Source organism: Scyliorhinus canicula, chromosome 15 (genome assembly GCF_902713615.1).
Source record: "Scyliorhinus canicula chromosome 15, sScyCan1.1, whole genome shotgun sequence".
Taxonomy (NCBI): domain Eukaryota; kingdom Metazoa; phylum Chordata; class Chondrichthyes; order Carcharhiniformes; family Scyliorhinidae; genus Scyliorhinus; species Scyliorhinus canicula.
In genome coordinates, this window is record NC_052160.1 from 63335815 (window position 1) to 63359848 (window position 24034).

The window sequence follows — 24034 nt, forward strand, 5'->3', positions numbered from 1 at the left end:
GGTGGGTCCATCTGTTGTCCCCCCACCCAGTGCCACAACCGGAGCACCCCCCCCCCCCCCCCCCCCCCCCGCCATGAGCCGAGCACTGACCCAATGACAAAGAGAGCAGCTTGGACGGCATCCCTTGACACTACACACAGAACACCCCGGAGTTCGAAACTGAGGATGACACTGATTTCCCGTCACAGCTGTCTCCAGTACCCTTCACCATCCCAGAGACACACTCCTCGGTTCAGCACTTCAGCGAAGCGGCTCCTGGGACACTGGTGCGCACCACACAGCTGATCTTGTTAAGCAGGCGGAGGTAGGAACTCCCAAGGGAGCGGATGGTGGGTGGGCTACTGACCCCAGGGACTAACTTTCATCCAGATGGATTTCGGGCTTCTGGAATGGATGGTTCCATCGATCGTGGAGATGCAGTCACAGAGCCAGGGACTGCATGAGTGTTTTGTCGGCGAGCATCCAGCACCTACAAGCGAAGATGGAGGATTCCAAGTGCGTGTAGGAGCAGGGGATGGCGTCCACTGTGGAGGAATAGGGGGTGACAGTTTTGGCTATGGATCAGCATGTCCAAGGCCTGGGGCATTTTGCGTAGACGCTGGTCAAGGCCCAGGATAGGGTTGCCGCCTCAAAGGCCGCCATGTGCCAGAGACCTGGACATTAAAGTTGCGCTTCTCAGTGTAGCCCAATCACAGCACGCCTTGGCTGGGAATGTTGGTGGCATTGTCCAGGTGCTGGTCGACATCGCGCAGGCACAGAGGGAGGTGGCCCAGCCCCAGAGGGTGATGGCACAATCACTAGTTTATGTAACAGACACAGAAGGTGGCGCACAGTCAATGAGTGATGTGGTGCAGTCCCAGACAAACATGGTCCATTGAACGCGAGTATGCAGACACTGTTTGAGACCAGAGCTGCCAGCTCAGTAGGTGTCATAACATTGCAAGACTGGCATCGGCAGGTGGCGGGGGAGACTCAGGGGATAGCTCCACTCGCACTCCCCCCCCCACATTGCATGGAGTAACCCGGGGCCATCGAGCACACCGAAGAGGTGGTAATGGGGCCTGCACCAGTGACTCCCGCAGGGGAGGAGCCGAACACTGCAACACCTCGGACGCCCAACCTCCCCCCCCCCCCCCCCCTACCGGACCATGGTGAATCTGGTGGACAGCGGGCAGAACGGAGGACAGGGGGCAAAGAATAATAGGGGAGCCAGAGGGGAGGAAACACGAGGGAACACAAACTGGAAGGAGAGCACGGGAAATGATAATGACCACAATGAACACAGCAGGGCAACAGCGAATAAAAAAGTAAAGGAGGAAGGGATGACAGACGGCTGAGGTGGAGGCAAACACACAACGACAGCGAAAACCGACCGGGAGAAGCAAGCAATATCAGGGTCGCTCCCCAGGTGCCCCGCCCACTTAGTTTTGTTTTGTTTGTGCTGTATGTATTTTATTTTTTAAAGAAAATACAGAAAAGAAGGGGGGAGGGAGAAAGCGCCCCCCCCCCCCGGCAATGACATGTATAATGTAATTGTCTCTCCGCTGCTTCTATGTATATACACTCCCCCAGTTTTTACCTTCCTACCCCTTGGTTTTTTTATTTATGTAGTGTTTTTGGTATCTCTTTTTGGTTTCTCTTTGTGTACACCTATAAATATACCGGGCGCGATTCTCCGCTCCCCACGTCAGGTGGGAGAATCGCGGGAGGGCCCCCCGACAAATTTCACGCCCCCCTGGCGCCCCCTGCGATTCCCCCCCCCCCCCCCCCCCCTGCTCGGAAGAATCGGCGCTCGCCGTTTTTCACGAGCGCCCTGCCGTTCGCGACCGTTTCACGACGGCGGCAACCACACCTGGTCGCTGCCGTCGTGAAACGGGTGAGATATGCCCGTTTGGGGCTTGTGGGTGAGTACAGGGGAAAGAGCACCACGAGGGGAGGGGACAGGCCCGCGATCGGTGCCCACCGATCGTCGGACCGGCATCCAAATCGGACGCACTATTTCCCCTCTGCCGCCCTGCAAGATCAAGCTGCCACGTCTTGCGGGACGGCGGAGGGGAAAGACGGCCACCGCGCATGCGCGGGTTCCTGCCGTCAGCGTCATGCGCGGCTGACATCATTAGGCGTGCCGGCTGCGTCATTCTTTGCGCGACGCCCCTGCGGCCGAGAGTTACGGAGCGCCGCTCTAGCCCCGCCGGGAGTGGAGAATAGGGCTTCGGTCTGAACGACCGGTGTGTCCTGTCGAGTTCTGGGGGATTGAGTAGGTTGCCCAGCATTTGGGTGATATAGTCTCTACCCTCAATGCCTTCAGGCAGGCCCACAATTCGTATATTCTGCCGCCGGGACTTGTTCGCCTGGTCCTCAACCTTTCCTTTCAAACTCTCCTGGACCATCACCAACCTCTTCATCTCTGCCTCCAGAGCGACAATCCTGTCCTTTCCTGTGCCTCCACTTTCTTTCCCAGCCCATCGATTGTGCGTTGGAGGGGGACCATCACCTCCGTCACAACCACCTTCACCGCCACCTGGATCTGTTTTAATCGCCTCCTTCATGGCGGCCAGCTCCTTTTTTATGAAGAGCCTCCACCCGTCCCCTGATGGTGCTGGTGTCAGTGTTTGGGTCACTGGTCTTCCCTGCTCTTGGGCAGCCGGGGCTTCCACCTCGCCTCGTGAGCCCACCGGTTTGTCCGTCCACTGATCGTGGCCCTTTCCGCCAATTCTGCCCTCTCGCGGCCCCTCAAGCTTCCATTCGCCTGCATCCTTTCCTCCGTTGCTTCTTCTCCGTTAGGATTATTTTCTGTTGGTTTTTCAGACCAAATTCTTCTAAAAGTGACTATTTTTTGGTTCTGGTTGGGTGGAGAGCCACGTGATGTGCGTTCACTCAGCACATCACTGTCATCGGAAGTCCCAGAAACACAAGTTAATCTTAAATTTAAAACTATATCTTATTTCTAGCACACACAGTACAAATATAGATTACTTAAACACTACCTTAATCCCATGTATATCTTCCAATCTTTATTTCATACACTGCAAAGTGATATTAAAAGGGAAGGATAATCAATGCCTCAAACTACCTGGTGAATACTTCAATGCGATTAGCTGTTTACTCAACTTGATAATATCACTACTGCTGGATGAATGGAGATTCCCTTGACTTGGCACAAGTTTCAAATGGATATTGGGAAAAGGGAGAGATCGGTAGATCTTTGTGGGCAATTTTGATGTCAGAGGGAGTGCTGTCACTAATGCTGAGAGCAAAATCCAGCTGTTTATCACACTTAAGTAAAGCAATTTACATAGCTTGTCTAATTTTTACATCACTGATGAATATAAAGAGTCAAAAATAAAAGTCAATGACTTACAGTTTATTAATTCATTTGCTTGTTCTGGATCTTCATCATTTTCTGCACATTCTTTGGCAAAGTTATATAGCAGATTGGCTTCCTTCGTGTCTTGATATTTCCAGATAAAAAGACAAACCAATAATGCATTTCTTTATATTGTATCACACTATTTTAGATATAGAAAGCGAACGATATTCTTTTCTGTTCAACTCAAAAAGATTCTAATTAAATCATACAACAGTGAATCATAATCCAGTCACAACAAAGAAAAACATGACCTGGTTACTCGGTAATAATACAATAAAGAATGTACTGAATACAAGTTACTCATCTATCACCTTCCAAAAATAGATTGGGAAAGATTTTCAGCGCCCGTTTGCGATGGGCACAAATCCCATAATGGTTGCTAACTAACGTCAGAGGGCTGTAACTGGATTTGCGCGGTGTGTATTCCGAGCGTGATGTTCCTGGGCACTCTCCAATGACGGGAGGGATCAGGTTCACAATTAGAAAGGTCATGAACCTGATTTCAATAAACTTGAATGCATTTAAACAGCTTTATGCCATATCTTCGGGCAACATCAGATGCTACTCCACGCCAGCGTGACGTCATGCCAGCGGGAATCACTACTAGTTTCCAAAAACTGGAGCCAGATATGATGGCCATTCCGTAGGCACTTCGGTGAGAATAGCCCTGGATGGTGAGGGACATGGCAGTGCCCTGGCACTGACCTCTGGCACCCAGGCCTCTCGGGAGCCCCCATGGGGGGTGGGGATCCCATTATGTGGAGAGGGGGAGTTTTGACTGCATGATGGTGGGTGGGTGGGGGGTACGGGGGGGGGGGGGGCATTGCAAAGATGGGGTGGGAAGGTCAGTCACCTTGAGATGGGGTTTGTCAGTCACCTTGATGCCTGAATGGTGTGTGGTGAGGTGACCCAACCACTGAGTGGTGGTGGGGGTTTCTCTGTATAAGTGTTGGGGGCGTTCACCTTGCCTGCCAGTCATCCAATGTCAGTGGGGGGGGGGGACTTCGATAAAGGGCACTCTTATCTCTGTGGAGCCAAGCTTGCTTGCTCCATCAGGTCCTGCCTAAGTGTCAGTGCAAAACACTCGCCTCTGCTTTTTTTGACAAAGTGTCAGAAGACTGGAGTGAAAACCTGGATGTATTTGTGGGGAGAAATACCCAATATGTTTCTATATCATCCCTACTCCTTAAATCAACAAAATAAAAAAAATAAAAAAACTATGTTAGAAGGAATTAGTTAAAATCTGCTTCATTAGTGCATTATTTTCTATTTTTAGATTTATGTAGCTCCATGTCAAATATTATTGTAGATAGAAAATGTAGTTCATTTATAATGATGTTCAGTTGTGCAGTTTACCTGCCCTGGAAAACCAATGCGCCACCACTGATTTTACCTGGGATGAGGATCAGTGCAATAGTTATAAGTATGGTTTTAAATCCCGCCAGGATTTACACACACAATTTGGAGTACAAATGTAAAGTAAAGGGAGAGCTGCATTGTTAGAGTAGCTATCCTTTAGATAGGCAAATAAACTGAAGCTCCATAGTTGAAACAAACTATATAAGAGTGGAACGTGGCACATTGGTTAGCACTGCTGCCTATGGCGCTGAGGACCCCGGTTCGAATGCTGCTTCTGGGTCACTGTCTGTGTGGAGTTTGCACATTCTCCCCGTTTCTGCGTGGGTTTCACCCCCACAACCCAAAGATGTGCAGGGTAGGTGGATTGGCCATGCTAAATTGCCCTTTAATTGGAAAAAAAATAATTGGGTACTCTAAATTTATTAAGAAAAAAAAACTATAAGGAGTACATGGTGCTCTTTGAAGTGGAGGTAGGTCTCCTGACATCCTGGCCAACATTCCTCCCTCAACTACTACCAACAAGAGCAGATTAACTGGTCCTTCATTTAATTGTTGCTTATTGCATCTACTGACAATCTGGCATAAACTGGAATTAACGGATCACCTTATTACCATAACCACGGCCACCAAAGCAAAATTTAAATGCCGCACTGGCAATACAAAACATATTCTTCTGAGGCCTGGGTTAAAAGTAGTGAGATTTTAAACTGCAATGGACCATGCCCTACTTGCTGCCAAGATCTTCAGAGTTATTTTTAATTAACTTCATGGGAAATTAAATGCTTTTAAAAATAAAAAGTGCCTTCTTGGCCTTTTGGCTAAGGTGAGCGTGAGGTCAGGTGTAATGCGTGGATCTGATATATCTCTCTTGTGGGGACCATGAATTGGATTCAATTTGGATTGGTTTTTGGAGGAGGCAAGGAGGTGGATTAGGGATTTGTCACTGTCCACATTCTGACTCTCGCTTTGTAACTCTGATAAAGGAATAATAAAAAAAAATTAAAAAAATTAAAAAATGCCTCAAATGAGGAAAGGTCAAGAGACTGTCACAATATCCACTCATGTATATAATGAAATGCAGACAGGCAGTGATTGACACATAGGATGACCAGTAAACATACAACACAGTACAGCCAATCACCAGACAGGACACTACCACTATAAAGCCAGAGGGCACTAGGTTTCCCGCGCTCTCGGGACCCAGCTACTGAGACAGTCAGAGTGCACGAGCCAACAAGTGCAAACACCATGCGGTAGCTAGTAAGTCTGGTCAGGCTACTACAAGGTCACCAGTCAGATCAGTATAGTGTCGACCCACAGTTGAATATGTATAGCAGTTCTATACTTGAATAAAACAGTGTTGGATCTTCTCAAGTGTTAGACGTCTGTTTCTAACTTCCCTGCATCGAGTGCAGTCCACATTGAACCAACCTGCCTAAAACATCAGAGACAGGAAGATTTTGTGAAGAAATTCTAGAGCTTAGAGACTTGGTAGCTGAAGGTACTGCTGCCAATAGCAGAGAAATTCAAATAGATAATGCTCAAAATTATCATGCAGGGTTGTAGAGCTGGAGGAGACTACAGAGATAGGGAATGATGCGGTCCTTTGGCATCTTGTAAACAAGGACCAGAATGTTAGAGTTTTGCTTAACTAATGACGGCCAACCAGCACAGGGGTCTTGGGTGACCTGGACTTGATGTGAGTTAGTATACGTTATCTGTGACAATGCCATCTCATCTCTTCAGCAGTGTTGACTCATTTCAAAATCAAAGAATTATTACAGGAGGCGGCCATTTAGCCCATCATGTCGATTCTGACTTCCAAATGAGCAACTCATCTGGTGTAATTCCCCCACCTTCTCCCTGTAACCATGCACCTTCTTCCTTTTCAGATATTAATCCGATTCCCTCTCGAATGCCAAGGCTGAACCTGCTTCCACCACACTATCAAGCAGCGTATTTCTGATCTTAAAACTCGCTGAGTGTAATGTTTCTCCTCATACTTCCATGTTTCTTTCAATTTATGTTAAATCCGTGCCTCTCGTTGATGATCCTTGCACACATGAATTTGATTAACGCTTTCAAATGTCCTCCCAAGTTTCTCTTGTCCAAGGAAAACAATCCAATCTATGTACACAATTGAAGTTCCCTGGAACCATTCATGAATTTCCGCAAGGCCTCAGCCCATGTCCCCCCCCCCCCCCCCCCCAACCTCCTCTCCCAGCTCCTCCTTCCACTTGTGCTTAACATCCTCCACCAGGTCGACCTCCCTCTCCATCAGTTCCTTATAAATATCCGACAAGGGGCGGCAAGGTGGCACAGTGTTTAAACAGGTGCCCAAGAAACAGAAATCTGGCTCGACGGACACAAAACCAGTAAGATTTTTATTCTCGTACAGGACCACGCCACATGCAGTAACTGGGTTAGTCTCCACTGAAATGTTAATGGGTCGTAGACTTCGTAAACGACTGAGTTTGATTCTACCGGACATCGGCACAAAAGTGTGCCTTCACCAAGATGTGCAAGGGCATTGCCCAGTTTGACATTGAACCTTTCGACGCTTCGCAACTGATAACGCAGTGTTCATTCGTAACTTGGTGCTCGCTTGGTCTCTGGAATTGTCGTCTGTTAAACGGAACCAATCTCTTACCAAGCTCGGTCTGGGGACAACTAATGAAACAACATCTGGATTACATTTGTTCAGGAAGGTTGCTCCCTTGTGAAGTGCCTTGAAAGAAGCCTGCCCTGGATCCTCCGGCTCCATTGCTGAACCAGCTTGCTGTGCTGCCTCCAGTTTCTCTCGACGCCGACATGGCCAACGTTGTGTTGTCCGACTCCGAGATGGAGACGAAGGCCTCAGAAGTCTTAGAGATAGTTCCGCCACATCCTAACAATCATCCGCCACGTTGTTCCTGCCACAGATAGCATTCACCAGTGCAGTATACATCCACTGATCCAGTGGGTCAGCTCCATGAGGACTTACCAGAGCCTAAGAGACTCCAATTTCCTCTGCCTGCTTCTCCTTTTCTGTCTCATCGTTCGTCGAGGGAATCTTTGGACTTTGGGGCAGAGGAATGTAATATCCCGCACAGGACCTTGTCTTCCCTGTGCTCCTTTGGAGTATGAGTATGCTAGGGGCGGAATATCTCACTTATAAGGTTGGTCAGGACTTCTGGTGGCGTCCATGGTGTGTGTGGTCGCACACAGGGCAGCTCCTGCTTGGAGGCATAGAAAAGAGCTCTTTTTACCTGATATTGGGTGCAATATCGGCAGCACGGTAGCATAGTGGTTAGCACAATTGCTTCACAGCTCCAGGGCCCCGGTTCGATTCCGGCTTGGGTCACAGTCTGTGCGGAGTCTGCACGTTCTCCCCGTGTCTGTGTGGGTTTCCTCCGGGTACTCCGGTTTCCTCCCACAGTCCAAAGACGTGCAGGTTAGGTGGATTGGCCATGCTAAATTGCCCTTAGTGTCCAAAATTGCCCTTAGTGTTGGGTGGGGTTACTGGGTTAAGGGGATAGGGTGGAAGTGTGGGATTGGGTAGGGTGCTCTTTCCAAGAGCCGGTGCGGGCTCGATGGGCCGAATGGCCTCCTTCTGCACTGTAAAATCTATGAAACTTCGACAGAAATGTGTAGTTGAAGGTCGGAAGAGTAGTTTCCCCCTGGAGTGGTACGTCCGCTGGTTGCCAAACCCGGCAGAAGACGGTGAAAGATCTGGCCAAGGAGTTGAAGAAGACCTGTGGAGCAGCAACCAGTGAAAAGGTGGTGGATGGGAAAGGGCTTGTGTAAGACAGAAGGCCACAGATGGATCAGTCGCTGGTTTTCATCAAGGATGATTTCTGCCAGCAGAGGAAGGAGATGCAGGAGGATCGTTTGAAAGCCATTTAAGGGGCTGTGGCACCCCTGAAGGGCTTGATGGAGAGGGTGGAGAAATGTTTGGAGGCGCAGGGGTTGCAGATCCAAGAGATTGAGAGGGGATGCCGGATCACATTGGTGGTGGCATTGGAGATGAAGATGGGGCTCTGAGGAGACCTTTGCAAGATATTGACAGCAAAGGTAGAGGAGCAGAAAAACAGTTCGAGAAGGTAGGACCTGCAGATAGTGGGCTTGCCTGAAGGAGTAGAAGGTGTGAGTGCCTCGAGGTACATGTCAAGGATGCTGGCGGGACTGGTGGAGGAGGGGGTGCTGGATAAGGCCCCTGAAGTGGACAGAGCGCATAGGTCTCTGAGGCAGAAGCCTAGAGCAGGGGAGCCATCACGGGCGGTGATTGTGAAACTCCATAAGTTTGTGGAGAAAGAGAAAATCTTGCGGTGGGCCAGGGAGAAGCGCAACTGTGAATGAGAGGGGAACAAGGTCCGAATATATCAGGACATTGGAGCCGAGATTGCAAAACGGCGTTCTGGGTTCAACAAGGCCTAAGCAGTGCTATATCAGTGGCAGATCAGATTTGGGGTGCTCCCCTAAAAACCCCGGAGGGCAGGGGTGCACACACAGTTGGCGGCCATGTTGGGTGCCCCCTGGACAAAGGGAAACCCCGCCCGGAGCGCAGGGGCCCGATCTCGCGGCCACTTTGGATGGCCCTCTAACAAAGGGTAACCCTGGAGTGCAAGGGCGCGTCCACCAGTTAAATATGGTTGATCACGCAGGAACGGTGGGGGGGGGGCAGGGGACAGAAGCCCCCATCAGGATGGTCACCTGGAATATAAGGGGACTTAACGGCCTGGTGAAAAGAGCCAGAGCCTTCGCCCACTTAAGGTGCCTGAAGGCCGACATAATGCTCCTGCAGGAGTCACACCTGAGGGAGAAGGACCGACTGCTGGTAAGAAAGAGCTGGGTGGGACAGAAGTACCATTCTTGCTACGGGAAGAGGGCTTGTGGAGTAGCCATACTGATTAGCAAGAGGACGAGGTTTACGAAGACTAGGACGGTTACGGACCAAGGGGGACGGTACGTTATGGTCAGCAGTGACCTAGACGGGGCATCAGTAGTACTAGTAAATGTGTACGCTCCCAACTGGGATGACACAGACTTTATAAAAAACACCATGGCGGAAATCCTTGACATTGACTCACACCGACTGATTATGGGGTGGCGACTTTAACTGCGTACAGGACCTGCTGACTGACCGATCAAACCCCAGAACGGGGAAAAAGACAGGCATGGCTAGGGAATTAGGAACCTTCATGGAACAGATAGGGGCAGTGGACCCATGGAGGTTCCTGCACCCCGGCGAGAAGGAATTCTCGTTCTTCTCACCGGTCCACAAAGTATACATCTGGATCGACTTCTTTGCAGTGGGGAAATCGGTGCTTCCAGGAATAATAAAGGCGGAATACTCCGTGATAGTCATCTCCGAACATGCTCCACATTACACGGATGTGAGGTTGGACACGGACCCTTTGGCCGACAAGGCCTTTTACCAGGAAAAATCACAGGCCATAGAAAATGAAAAATGAAAATCGCTTATTGTCACGAGTAGGCTTCAATGAAGTTACTGTGAAAAGCCCCTAGTCGTCACATTCCAGCGCCTGTTCAGGGAGGCTGGTACGGGAATTGAACCGTTCTGCTGGCCTGCCTTGGTCTGCTTTAAAAGCCAGCGATTTAGCCCAGTGTGCGAACAGTCAGGGAGTTTTATATGGGGGACAGACTAGCAGCACTGAGCGAACTGACAGAGGACCTGGAATAAGTGACAGGACAGAACTAAGACACCTCCAGGTAAAGTACTTTATTTGCAAGGAGACAGTAGGATACCCCAGGGCCCCGGCAAACACATTACTAGAGGACCTGATAAACACAGAGAGTAAGGAAGGGAGAAACTGCGGGAAAATCTACGGACAGCTACTGGACAGGATGAGACTGCCACTGGACGAAACCAGATGAAAATGGGGAGACGAACTGGGGATAGAGGTCGGCTAGGCACTCTGGAGCAAAGCACTGAGCAGGGCCAACTCCACCTCCTCTTGTGCAAAGCTCAGCCTCATGCAGTTCAAGTGGTGCACAGAGCGCACCTGACCAGAACCCGAATGAACAGGTTCTTCCCGGAGAGGGAAGATAAATGTGAACGGTGCCAGAGAGGCCCGGCCAACCACACCCACATGTTCTGGGCTTGTCCCAAACTTGTAGGGTTCTGGATAGCCTTCTTCAAGGCTATGTTCAAGGTTGTTGGATGAGGGTGGAAATCTTCAGGGTATCAGAACAGCCAGAGCTACACATGAGGAAGAGGACTGACGTGCTTGCTTTCGCTTCCCTAATCGCACGCCGGAGAATCCTGCTTGGCTGGCGATCAGCAGCACCACCCACAGCTGCAGACTGGCTGGCAGAGCTAGCGGAATTTCTCCATTTGGAGAAGATCAAATACACCATCCGAAGGTCAGAAGAAGGCTTCCTCAAAGCATGGGGACAGTTCGTCAGCCTGTTCAAAGTCCTGTTCGAACCCAACAGCGACTAGGAAAAAAGCGAGAGACAGACGAAAACTGAAAGATACACAACTCTAAGGGGAAGGGGGAAGGAAACTCAGAGGAATTACAGGGAGAAGCATGGGGGGGGGGGGGGGGGGGGGGGGACTCACAAGGCCTGCACCAGAAAATATACAGGGAGGTGGGGGGGAGGAAAGAGGAGATTGGGAGCTAGGGGATAGAACACCCTGAACGAAAGGGGGATGCCAAGGAGGGGTCAGTGAGGGTGGGGCAAGGAGAGAGGAAGGGGCGGGAGGGAACACCAAGGATGATTGTATGTACATAAGAACTGCACGAGCTGTAAATATTGGATGCACACTTTTATTGTGCATAATTGAAAATGCCACTGAAAATTTTTTAAAAAAGGTTTGGGGTGCTCTACCCGGCAAAATTCTGAGTGACGTTTGAAGGCCGGAAATATTACTTTGTGACCCCCAGAAGCGGCCGAGGACCTCAGCAAGGAGCATAAACTGGGGAGAACTGAATTGAACAATTCTGGGCAGGAGGTGCTGGCACTTTGAAAAGATTGGGAACATGGGTTGAGTGGGGATTGTGAGTGGGGGTTTTTCATTTCCTCCCATCTGGAGGGGGTTCTTTTACTTGTTTGGTATTTACTGTTGGGTTGACAAAGTGTAGCAGGGTGAAAAGTCTATGCGGGGGTGGCTATCCCCATCCCCCACCCTCCTGTTTCCTGGGGCTGTGTGTGTTTTATCTCTTGTTTCTTTGCTCTTGGGGGAGGTCACCTGGAGTTCAGGATGAGTCTTTCTTTGGGTGGGGAAGAGCAAGGTCAGCAGGCAGCCTTCTTCACGGAGTAGAGGAGTGGGAGTGGGGTGAGGTCAGTGAGAGGAGTCTATGGGAATAGGCTGCCATGGTAGCAAGTAATGCTGGTGAATGGAAGTGAGGTGGGGGAGAAGGCTGACAGAGGTGGTCGTGGGCAGCGGAGGGGCGGGGGAATGGAGAATATGGAGGGTGACGTGACGAGGCGAGGTGGGAGAAGAGGCATGGTCAGGGATGAAGAAGGGGTCATCTTGGATGGGCCAGGTATAGAGTGCAATTAACATGGCCAGAGCTAAAAGGGGAGGGTGACAGATGATAAAGAGGACAGATGATAAAGAGGAATGGAGGCGTAAGCCTCCGGTAAGGTTGATAATGTGGAATGTGCGAGGGCTCAATGGACCAGTTAAAAGCACCACATCTCTTGGGGACGTTTAATGAAGTACTGGAGAAGGGGGAGCTGCCGGGGACGATGATGCAGGTAGCGATCACGTTAATCCTGAAATAAGAGAAGAACCCGATGGAATATGGGTCGTATAGGCCCATATCGCTAAGATGGAAAAGTCCTGGCTAAGGTACTGGCAGGGAGGATGGAAGGTTGTGTCCCAGGGTGGTTGCTGAGGGCCAAACAGGCTTCGTAAAGGGCAGGCGGTTCTCTAGCAATACAAGGTGGCTGTTAAATGTAATTATGACCCGTGAGCCCAGGTACCGGAGGTAGTGGTGTCCATGGACACGGAGAAGGCATTCGGCCGGGTATAGTGGTGGTACCTGTTTGAGGTCCTGGGAAGGTTTGGGTTTGGGCCGAGGTTTGTGGCATGGGTGCACTTGTTGTATCTGGCACCCAGGGCAAGTGTGCGGACTATTGTCTTGGGCTCACAGAACTTCGAATTGCACGGGGGAACAAGGCTGGGGTGCCTGCTTTTGCTGCTGCTGTTTGCACTGGTTATAGAGCCTCTGGCAATGGCTCTTAGGAGGTTGGCAGAGGGGCACGGGATTGTGAGGGGACGGTGGGAGCATCGGGTGTCGCTCTATGCTGACGACCTACTGTTGTATGTTGTGGACCCGCTGGAGAGGATCATGGGCCTGTTGGGGAGGTTTGGGGCATTCTCGGAGTATAAGTTGAATGTTGGGAAAAGCGGAGTGTTCCTGGTGAATGATTTGGGATGGCGAGCCAATTTAGGGGGGATGCCATTTATGGTGGCTAGAAACAGGTTCAGATACCTGGGGATTCCGGCAGCAAGGGGCGATGCTTCACAAGTGGAATTTAACAAAGCTAGTGGAGGAGGCCAGGGATGATCTCAAGAGGTGGGATACGTTGCAATTGACTTTGACGAGGAGGATCCAAGTGGTAGAGCTGAACATTCTGCCGAGGTTCCTGTTCATTTTCCAGGCACTCTTTGTTCCAAAGACCTTCTTTCGGAAACTGGACACACTTATTTTGCACTTTGTATGGGTGGGGAGGTGCCACGGGTTAGGAGGCAAAGGCAGCAGGGAGGGTTGGCATTGCCGAACCTGCTTCATAACTATTGGGCGGCAAACACAGAGAAGGTGAGGCGATGGTGGGAAGGAGAGGGGGTAGAATGGGTTATGATGGAGGAGAAATCCTGTAAGGGTTGCCAATGGTGCCGAGCAGGTACTCAGGAAGCCCGGTGGTGCAGTCCAAGGTGAAGATCTGGAACCAGTTGACGGGGCATTTTAGGATGGAGATTTCGGTGTTAACGTCACAGGTTTGAGCCGGGAGGGGGGGGGGGGGGGGGGGGGGGGGGGATGGATGGCATGTAGAGGAGGTGGAGAGGTGAGGCTGGTTAAGGTGAGGAATTTGTATCTGGAGGAAGGATTTGTCAGTCTGGAGGAATTGAGGGAGAAGATAGAGCTCTCGAGGGGGAGTGAGTTTAGGTACCTGCAGGTAAGGGACTTTGCGGCGAAGGTTTGGAAGGAGTTCCCTAGGCTGCCGAGGTACACCCTGTTGCTTCTGGATGTGGAAGGAGAGGATAGAATTGGAGATATATACAGGTGGCTGGGAGTGCAGGGAGGTGAGCGGGTGGTGAAGATTAAGGAAAAATGGGAAGGGGAGCTAGGAGGGGGGATAAATTGGGGAATATGGAGTGAGGCACAGCAAAGGGTAAACATGACCTCCTCGTGCGCAAGGATGAGCCTGATGCAGTTCAAGGTCGTACACAGGTTACATACGACTCGGACATGAATGAGTGCATTCTTCCAGGGGGTGGCAGATGAGTGTAAGTGGTGTGGGCGGAGACCAGCGAACCACGTGCACATGTTCTGGGGCTGCGAAAAGCTGGAGAGATTCTGGACGGGAGTGTTTGCGGCCCTAGCAAGCATAGTGGGGGAGGAGGTGGAGACGGATCCTTTGGTGGCGATATTTGAGGTTTCGGAGAAGCCAGAGGTGATGGATGATAGGAAGGCCAATGTTGTGGCCTCCCCTTTCTGATTGCTCGGCAATTAATCTTATTCGAGTGGCGGTCAGCAATGCCACCGGGGCTAGTGGCCTGGCTGGGTGACCTGTATGATTTCCTTCCACTGGAAAAGACAAAATATGAGTTAAGGGGTTCAGTGGAGGGGTTTGAGGGAAGATGGGGGATGCGCGTGACCGTGTTTGATAATTTGTTCATCACGGGGAGGGGGTGAAAAAGGGAAATTGAATAGTCGTTGGGGAAGGCTGTTTCCCGTATTGTTCATGTGTTGCAACTTTTTATATACCGTTGTAATAAAATACATAAAAATATATATATGTATAAGGTCGGCCAGTAAGGCACCGACCAAGCAGGGTGGCTCGCACTGCTGCCTCACAGCTTTGGTGACCCGGGTTCAATTCCGGCCTTGGTTGACTGTGTGGAATTTGCACTTTCTCCCCGTGTCTGCGTGGGTTTCATCCGGGTGCTCTTGTTTTCTCCCACAGTCCAGAGATGTGCAGGTTAGATGGATTGGCCATACTAAATTGCCCCTTTGTGTCCAAAAGGTTAGGTGGGGTTCCTGGGTTGCGGGGATAGGGTGGAGGCATGGGTGTTGACGCTGTCGTAAAGATCGAAGAGTTTTACGACGGCGTCAACAGGCCCCCAGTCCCACAGATTCAACAGCCCGCAATGGGCCAGCACGGGCGCCCGCGGGAAGCGCCTGAGGAAGCGGCCGCTGATACGCGGCGTTGCGTCATTGACGCGATGCTGCGGTGCCTTAAAGCCAGATCCGCCCCAAACACCTCTGTCACATGGTAGATGGCCGCTCGCCGTGCAGCGGCAATATTTTGGGAGGGAGAGCTGCACACCCTCCTGGACACCGTGGAGGAGATGAGGGGTTCCTGTACCCTGCAACAGGATAGCAGGGTATTCGTGGGTGGAAGTGGGCGATGCCGTCAGTGCCGTCGGGACGGTTGTCAAGACAGGCGATCAGGTGCCGCAAGAAGATGCACGACCTACTCAGGGCAGCCAGACTGAGTACCCATCACTGTGCCCGTGGCATCAACCCCTCTACCTGACACATGTAAGCTGGCCCCCACCCCCCAGTGGGACAGTCCCACCCTTGCCCTGATCCACATGGCTGCACCCACCCATGGCAGCCGCAGTGGCCTCGTGTCCTGTGCACCAATGCCATCACGGATCCACCACTGGGCAGCATGCGCGGACCGTCTAACACTGTTGATGTTTGTGTGGCCCCCGCCCCCCCTCCCCAGGACAAGAATGGCCATAACCGCAGGGAGCGGGAGAAGACTGGGGGGGGGGAGCACCTGAACTGTGTCCCCTCACCGTGGCTGAGCAGGGGGCACTTGATCTCGCTTGGGGACCCGAGGATCAGGTTGCCGTTGCCGAGGTCGGAGGCGTGCCACCAAGTGAGACGTGCCCCTGCCTGGCCTTGGCCCCTTACAACACAGTTGTGCCAAACCTCACCCCACCTCACCACAACCCCTTCAGCACAACCCTCTTCCCCCACATCACCCCTCACCACAACCCCCCTGTTGTGGGCCCATCCGGCGCCCCACATCCCCAGCCAGTGGCAGTGCCGGTGCCCCCCAAGGACGCGGGCACTGATGAGGAGGCCAGCCACCTCAACAGCCCTGCGCCCAACGCATCTACACAGGACACATCCACGCAGGACACATCTACACAGGACATATCTACACAGGGGACAGAAACAGACGGCACAGAAACAGAGGGGACGGCAACACGGCTCACATCGATCAGGGGACGAATACACAGGGGACAGACACGCAGGGATCCAACGGACAGCACACAAGGACACAGGAGACGCCGGCCTTCGGGTCCGATGAGGACATTGCGTTGGACTCTCCAGCACTGCCATCACCCACATCCTCCACTACTGCAGAGACTATAACCTCGGTTGGGATCATTAGTGAGGAGGTTTCTGGGACACTTATTGGTGCGCACCACACAACCGCTCCAGTTCAGCAGGTGGAAGTAGGAGCAGCCGAGGGACTGGATGGTCGGAGGGCAGCCCGGCCCCAGCAACCGCCCAGACGAGTCCCGGGTTCCTGGAATCGCTACACACACACACACACACACACACACAGATGCGATGCAGTGAGCGATCCAGGGACCGGACAAGGGGATGACGGCTGGCTTCCAGCACCTGCAAACTCAGGTGGAGGAGTCCAACCGCATGCAGGAGCAGGGAGTGGTGCTGGTCATGCGTGCCTCCCAGGCTGAAACCACACGGGTGGCATCCGCGGTGGAGGCAATGGGGGTGACGGTTTTGGACATGGGTTAGGTTATGCAAGGCGTGGGGCTTTTGGTGCAGACGGGGGTCGTAGCCCAGGATATGGCTGCCCACTCACAGGCAGCAATGTGCCAGAGCCATGTGCAGATTGTGGCTGCGCTCCTCAGTGTGGCCCAGTCCCAGCAGGCCATGGCCCAGTCCCAGGAGGCCATGGCCCAGTCTCAGCAGGCCATGGCCCAGTCCCAGGAGGCCATGGCCCAGTCTCAGCAGGCCATGGCCCAGTCCCAGCAGGCCATGGCCCAGTCTCAGCAGGCCATGGCCCAGTCCCAGCAGGCCATGGCTGAGAGCATCCATGCCATTGCCCATTGGCCAGCGTCACACAGACCCAAAGGAAGATGGCGCAGTCCCAGAGGGACGTGGCACAGTCCCAGTGGGAGGTGTCACAAACCCAGTCAGGGATGGCCCACTCCCTGGGCCACTAATGTCCAGACCCTTGTCGATGCCATGGCGGGACTCCAGTACTGGCACCCCCATCCCATGGAGAAGCCCGGGCCACTAGGCACCCAGAGGGAGGAGGAGGTGCTGGGGACCGTGTCGGTGACTCCTTCAGGGGAGGTCCTGGAACACCGCACTACCTCGGACTCTCCCCCCCTCCCGCCCCATATTGTACCTGGTGCATTTGGTGGGCAGCGGGCAGAGCTGCGCGGCAGCATGCCAGCCGGCACGCCTGAGGTGCGGCTGGCCACATCCAGGCCGGGCCATCCCATGAAACATGTGTCAACGGGACCCTTGTCGCAGGGCAGGAGTCTTGGCAGTCCACCTCCACTCCTGCTAAGCCGTCTGGGGAACCACTTAGGCGTAGTGATAAGGCCCGTAAGGCCAGAAGGTTAGACACTGAATAAGTTGGCACAGGTGCAGGGCACAGTTAAGCTATAGAGGCTAGGGACAGCCCCCATTCGGCAACTGGAATAACCCCGTTGCGTAGAAGTTCAGGGCGACCATAACCTTGACGACCACCGGGAGGGGTGTCCTCACCCAGTCCCATGTGGTACCAGGTGTTCCATCATGTGGCAGATGTGGCCCATGGTTTCCCGGCTCATCCTCAGTCTCCTCCTGCATGCCCTGTCCGGGAGCTCCTGGAACGACATCCTATGGCTTCCCCTCATCTTCGCCTGATTCCTCCTCCTCTTCCTCGGCCTGTCAACCTGAGCCCCTGGCACATGCCCCTCTGCGGCCCGGTCCTTTTTTGCGGCCTCCGCCTCCTCTCTGAGCCACCCCCGCTCCCACAGTGCGACATGCAGGGCAGTGGCCCCCGCCATAGCGGCCAACATCGCTGGGTGGTGTCCAAACATTATGATCTGTAGGGTGTGAGGGAAAACGGAATGTTATCATGGCGCATACAGCTTTCCACAAACAGGTGCCATGGACAACATGGTCGCCCGGTTGGCATTGTGCGCTCCAGCCACGCATGCCCCTCCACTGCCGCCTCGTTAGTGCCTCAGCACTGTCATCCGTCCCTCCCGCCAGGACCACAGCACAGTTACATGGCACAGCCCTCACCGGGAGCTGCCGTGGGTGTGGCCCTGCATCTCCACCTCCGGTGGGTGCTGCCGGCTGGGTGGGGTGGCTGACGTGTGGCCTGGCAAACACCCAATGGTTGAAGCTGCTCATCGGCATGGCCGTTGTAACGGCGACCGTTGCGAGGGCATCGCCCGTCATGGCGGGTGGTTCTTGGCCACTCAGCCTGTCTCCCCCACACTCCCCCGACCGGCTCCCACCCCCCCCCCCCCCCCCCCCCCCCCCCCCCCCCCACCCACCCAGCAGCCACGGACAGGTGTGGGTGCCCATCGACATGGCCACCATAATGGCAACCGTCGTGAGGACATCGCCGTCATGGTGGGTGGTTCCCAGCTGCTCAGCTGTCCCCCCCCCCACCTTCTCCCACACTCCCCCGACCCTGGATGGCTTCCCCCTGCCCTGCGTCAGCCACGGCCGGCTCCGCTTTGGGAGCTTCAGGTCCCCCCACGCCGACCCCTACCTCCACCGGACGCCTCATCAGCCAACACGACTGGTTGACGATTTTTTAATACAGGTGGTTAGAACCACGCCGTCGTGACTGCGGAACATGCCGTCAGGACTTTGGCTCATCTGGGGCACAGCATCGTTTGGGGCCCGGAGAATTGGTCTTCGGGCCAACTTCAACAATTCTCCGGACTATGTGCCATGATCCCGCAATTTATTTGGGTGCGGAGAATTGGGAAATGGTGTCGGAGCGGCGTCGCGGGCCATTTCGGCGTAAATGTCTATTCTCCGGCCGAGCGTGGGCTTCGAGAATCCAGCCCCTGATCTGGGCATATAATTTGTAAATAAAACTTGGGCCGGGATTCTCCCCTACCCGGCGGGGCGGGGGGTCCCGGCGTGATGGAGTAGCGTGAACCACTCTGGCATCGGGCTGCCCCAAAGGTGTGGAAGTCTCTGCACCTTTAGGGGCCAAGCCCTAACATTGAGGGGCTAGGCCCACGCCGGACTGGTTGGCGTTCTGCCGGCTGGCGGGAACGGCCTTTGGCGCCACGCCAACGGATGTCAGCGCATGCGCCGGAGTGTCAGCGGCTGCTGACGTCATCCCCGCGCATGCGCAGGGGTCACTTACGCCTCCGCCATGGTGAAGACTATGGCGAAGGCGGAAGGAAAAGAGTGCCCCCAAGGCACAGGCCCGGCCGCCGATCAGTGGGCCCCGATCATGGACCAGGCCACCGTGGGGGCACCCCCCGGGGGCCAGATTGCCCCCCCCAGGACCCCGGAGCCCGCCTGCTCCCACCGGTAATATAGGTGGTTTGATCCACGCCGGTGGGAGAGGCTTGACAGCAGCGGGACTTCGGCCCATCGCGGGCCGGAGAATCGCCGGGGGGGGCCCGCCAACCGGCGCAGAGCAATTCCCGCCCCCGCCGAATCTCCGGTGGCGGAGAATTCGGGACACGGCGGAGGCAGGATTGACGCCGGCCCCCGGCGATTCTCCGGCCCGGCAGGGGGCGGAGATCCCGCCCAAGGTTCTTATTTTTACTTGGTGTAGACTCCACTGTCCTTATTAAAGCCACCTTCTTTAGTACCCTGCGATGTAGGTTTTATCAGACCCTGGGAAGTTATCCGCTTTCACGTTGATTTCTCCAGCACTACTTTTTTATCCATACTAATTTCCTTCAATTCCTGCTTCTCACTAGACCCTTGGTTCTCTTGCACTTCTGGGAAGTTATTTGTGTCTTCTTCTGTGAAAGCAGAACTTAAGTATTTATTTCATTGCTCTGCCATATCCTTGCTCACCATTATAAATTCTCCTGTTTTCGACAGTAAGGGGCCTAAATTTGTCTTCACTAATCCTTTTCTTTTTAAATACTTATGGAAGCTTTTACAGACCACTTTATGTTCTTTGCATGTTTACCCTCAAACTCTAATTTTTCCCCTCTTAATGTCTTGGTCCATTCCTGAATATTAAACTGCTCCCCAATCGTCAGGCTTACTACATTTTCTAGCAACTGTATTATGACTCCACTTTGGATTTAACACTATCCTTAATTTATTTTATTAGCCATGGTTAGGCCACTTTTCCTGTTGTGTTTTTGTGTCTGTTGTGGGTCAGGGTTTAGAGAATGCTAAAGTGCACCATGGAGTTTACCTGACCCACAACCTTTAATAGATTGTGGTATGGGGAGCACACGGCCCACTCTACAGGTGTGGTACAACAGAAATGGAAAAGTATTTATTAAAACAAAACAATGTTTATTCTATGAACTCAAGTTAACCTTTTTAAAACAAACAATGAATATCTTAGCAACCATTAATTCAAATACACCCCCCAAAGAATACGACACTAAGTAATCTGTATGCTGTTTTTTTAACGTCCAAAAGACTTAACAAACCTCTAAACAGAAGCACATCAGAGTTTACATTCAATACTGAAAATATTTATAATTCTGAATTCACCAAATGATTAATAGATAGTCTTTGGATGGCAGTCCTCAGATGCAGCTCACTGAAAAACACAGATACACCCAAGCTTTTTCTCAAACTGAAACTAAAAAGCAGAATAAGAGCTCAGCTCCACCCACAGTCTGACATCACTCCAGTAACATGAGCAGCTCCATTTCTTAAAGGTACATTTCTTAAACATCTATTTCTTAAAGGTACTTTCACATGACAGTGTCAGAAAAGAATGTTAACTGTTGCAATGCATGCATTTGTTCCTTAAATGTTAGCCATTGCCTATCCAACATCATGCCTTTTAGTGAAGTTCCGCAATCTACCATCGCCAACTTATCCCTCATACCTTTGAGATTTTCTTTGTTTTTATTTAGGACCCTAGTTCCCATATTAATGAAGAATTCGATCATGTTATGGCCACTCTTCCCTAAAGGGCCCTGCACAAAATTAACCCTTCCTTTTTGCACAATATCAAATCCAGCATAGCCTGTTCCCCAGTTGATTCCTCAATGTACTGGTCTAAAAAAGCATCTCATACACACTCAAGGTGTTCATCCAACAAAGTATTATTGCTAATTTGGTTTGCCCTGACTGTATGTACATTAAAGTCACCCATGATTATTGTAGCACCCTTGTTACATGCATCTCTAATGTTCTGTTTAATGCCGCCCCCTACCTTACCAAGACTATTTGGAAGTCCACATCACATACCACTAATGTTTCCAATCCTTGTTCCTTCTTAGCTCCACACAGGCTGATTCTACATTCTGATTTTCCAAACCAATATCCTTTCTCACTAATTTAAAAAAAGACTAAAATGACAATACAAAACTTTCCGTGCTACATATGAACATATGAATTAGGAGCAGAAATAGGCAATTCGGTATCTGACACCTATTCCATCGTTTGATAAGAGGCTGATCGGATCATGGCCTCAAATTCACTTTTGTGTGTTCCCCCATATCCTTTTGACAACCTTGTCAATCAAGAGCCCAGATAACTCAACTTCAAAAAATATTCAATGATCCTGACTCCATTGTTCTAAATGGCTCTCTGAGCAAAAAGAAAATCTAATCTCTGTCTTAAATGGGAGACCCCTTATTTTTAAACTGTGCCCCCTAGTTCTAGTCTCTCCCACAAGTTGTAACATTCTCTCAGCATCCACCCTGTCAATGTCCCTCAGAATTTTACATGTTTCAATAAAATCACCTCTCATTATCCTTTGGAACTTCCCAAATACTGAAGCATTCAATGTCGAAATGTAGCAAGATCTGGATAATATCCAGGCTTGGGCTGCTAAGTGGCAAATAACATTTTACCACACGTGCCAGGCAATGACCATCTCCAATGAGAGAATCTAACCATTGCCCCATGACATTCAATGGCATTGCCATCGCTGAATCCCCCACTATCAACATCCTGGGGGTTATCATTGACCAAAAACTGAATTAGCCATATAAATACCGTGGCTACAAGAGCAGGCCAGAGGTAGGAGTCCTGCAGAGAGTAACTCACCCTCTTACTACACAAAGCCTGACCACCATCTACAAGGCACAAGTCAGGAGTGTGGTGGAATACACTCCACTTGGCTGGATGAGTGCAGCTCCAACAATACTCAAGAATATTGACACCATCCAGGACAAAGCAGCCTGCTTGATTGGCACCCCATCCATCACCTTTAACATTCACCTCCTCCATCACTGTGCACAGTGGCAGCAGTGTGTAACATCTACAATATGTATTGAAGGAACTTCCCAAGGATCCACAGACAGTGCCTTCCAAAGCCATGACTTCTATCACCTAGAAGGAAAAGGGCAGCAGATGTATGGGATCAGCACCACCTGCGAGTTGCCCTCCACACCACTTACCATACTAACTTGGAAATAAATCACCGTTCGTTCACTGTTGCTGAGTCAAGATCCTGGAACTCCCTCTCTAACAGCACCCACACCACATGGACAGCAGCGATTCAAGAAGGCAGCTCACCACCACCTTCTTGAGGGTAATTAGGGATGAGTAATAAATACTGGTCAAGTCAGTGATATTCACATCCCATGAATGAATGAAAAAAAAAAATTTAAAGGATACAGCTCCAACCTTTCCTCATGGGATAAGCCCTTGTTCCAGGAATCAGTCAAATGCACTTTTCTGAACTGCTTCTAATGGAATTATGTTGCATTGCAACGCCAAAATCGCGATTGGCGCAGGGGCGGAGAATCCATTTCGCTGCACGAAATTGGGACGAGCGCCGGTCCCCGATTCGCCAGGCCCTGCGTATGCCGCGGCACTTATCGCCTACCTGCGGCCATTGCTGGAGGCCCACTCCCGACCGGCCATTCTCCTCCCCCGACCGGCCAAGTCCCGACGGTGTGGATCTAATGTGGTCCTGCCGGTTGGGATACCAGTGTGGTGGCTGCGGACTGCTGGAGGCCGCTGCGGTGCTCATGCGCAGCCTCTGACCCGGAAGTGCGGGGGCCCATATCTGCAGCAAAAGTTGCGAGCTTCCCAACAGTTCATTGCTAGCCCCCTGCAGGTCTATGAATATGTAGCCTTTCACGCCAGTTTTTCTGTCGTGAAAGGCCAGTTTTTACGATGGCATGGGGAAATTGTGCCAAAAACAGAGAATCGAGCCCCAAATCTGTACACAGATCTCATATACTCCCTATACAATTGTAGCAAAACCTCCTTATATTCCATTCCCATTGCAAAAAATTAATTGATATTTCTTGAGACATAAACAAAATCAATCTGAATGTTCATTAATTTTCCATTCTGACATTACAGGATAATTAAAAATGGAGCAAAACTGAAAAACCTTACCAGGATTTGTTGTAATTATGGTTTTAGCGATCAGTGTCGCAGCCATGCTGTTGCGGAATCCATCATAATTTACTCGAACATCAGCTATGAACAGTACTGTAAGAGTTACAAAAACCCAATCTACATAAAGTATTAAAGTTTGCTGCAGGATTATTAATTTCAGAATAAGAATGATATACCTTATACAAATTTACATATACAATACCTGTTTCCTTAGGAATCCATGTCTGTGCATGCTGTATAGATTCATTATCCCAGCTGTAGAAATTACATATATAATTAGTCAGCTCGTAAAATGATTGCTTTCTCCAAAACATACAAAAATTCACTTATTTTGTCGTTGCTAATAGAGAATTAATCACTATTACGTAGGGAAAGGGTTATCTTTCTGTTTTAAACATCATGAGTTGAAATAATAATAATTCCAATTTATTCTAGTAACTAATTTCAGATTCAGTGTAAATGTATATCTATTAAATTTATAAAGCAGAGAAATATCAATAGCACTTTAAAATATTATGTTGCAATTTGTTGTAATATGTGAATCAATAAATGTTGCAGAGCATTCCTCTCTATTTGGTATTGCTTACATTTTTAA

At 51.1% G+C, this 24034-nt stretch overlaps 1 protein-coding gene across 3 annotated transcripts in view; it reads right to left on the reverse strand.

Annotated features, from left to right (window-relative positions):
- The window catches only part of meiob (meiosis specific with OB-fold), a 254364-nt gene that overhangs the window by 69911 nt on the left and 160419 nt on the right, over positions 1–24034 (reverse strand). For 2 of the 3 annotated variants that reach the window (XM_038820920.1, XM_038820919.1), the window contains 3 exons: positions 23642–23694; positions 23437–23556; positions 3362–3451 (listed from right to left, as the gene is read on the reverse strand). In XM_038820920.1, coding sequence (XP_038676848.1) covers positions 3362–3451; positions 23437–23556; positions 23642–23694 — 263 coding nt within the window. The remainder of the gene's footprint in view (positions 1–3361; positions 3452–23436; positions 23557–23641; positions 23695–24034) is intronic. The other variant, XM_038820921.1, reaches the window with a different exon arrangement.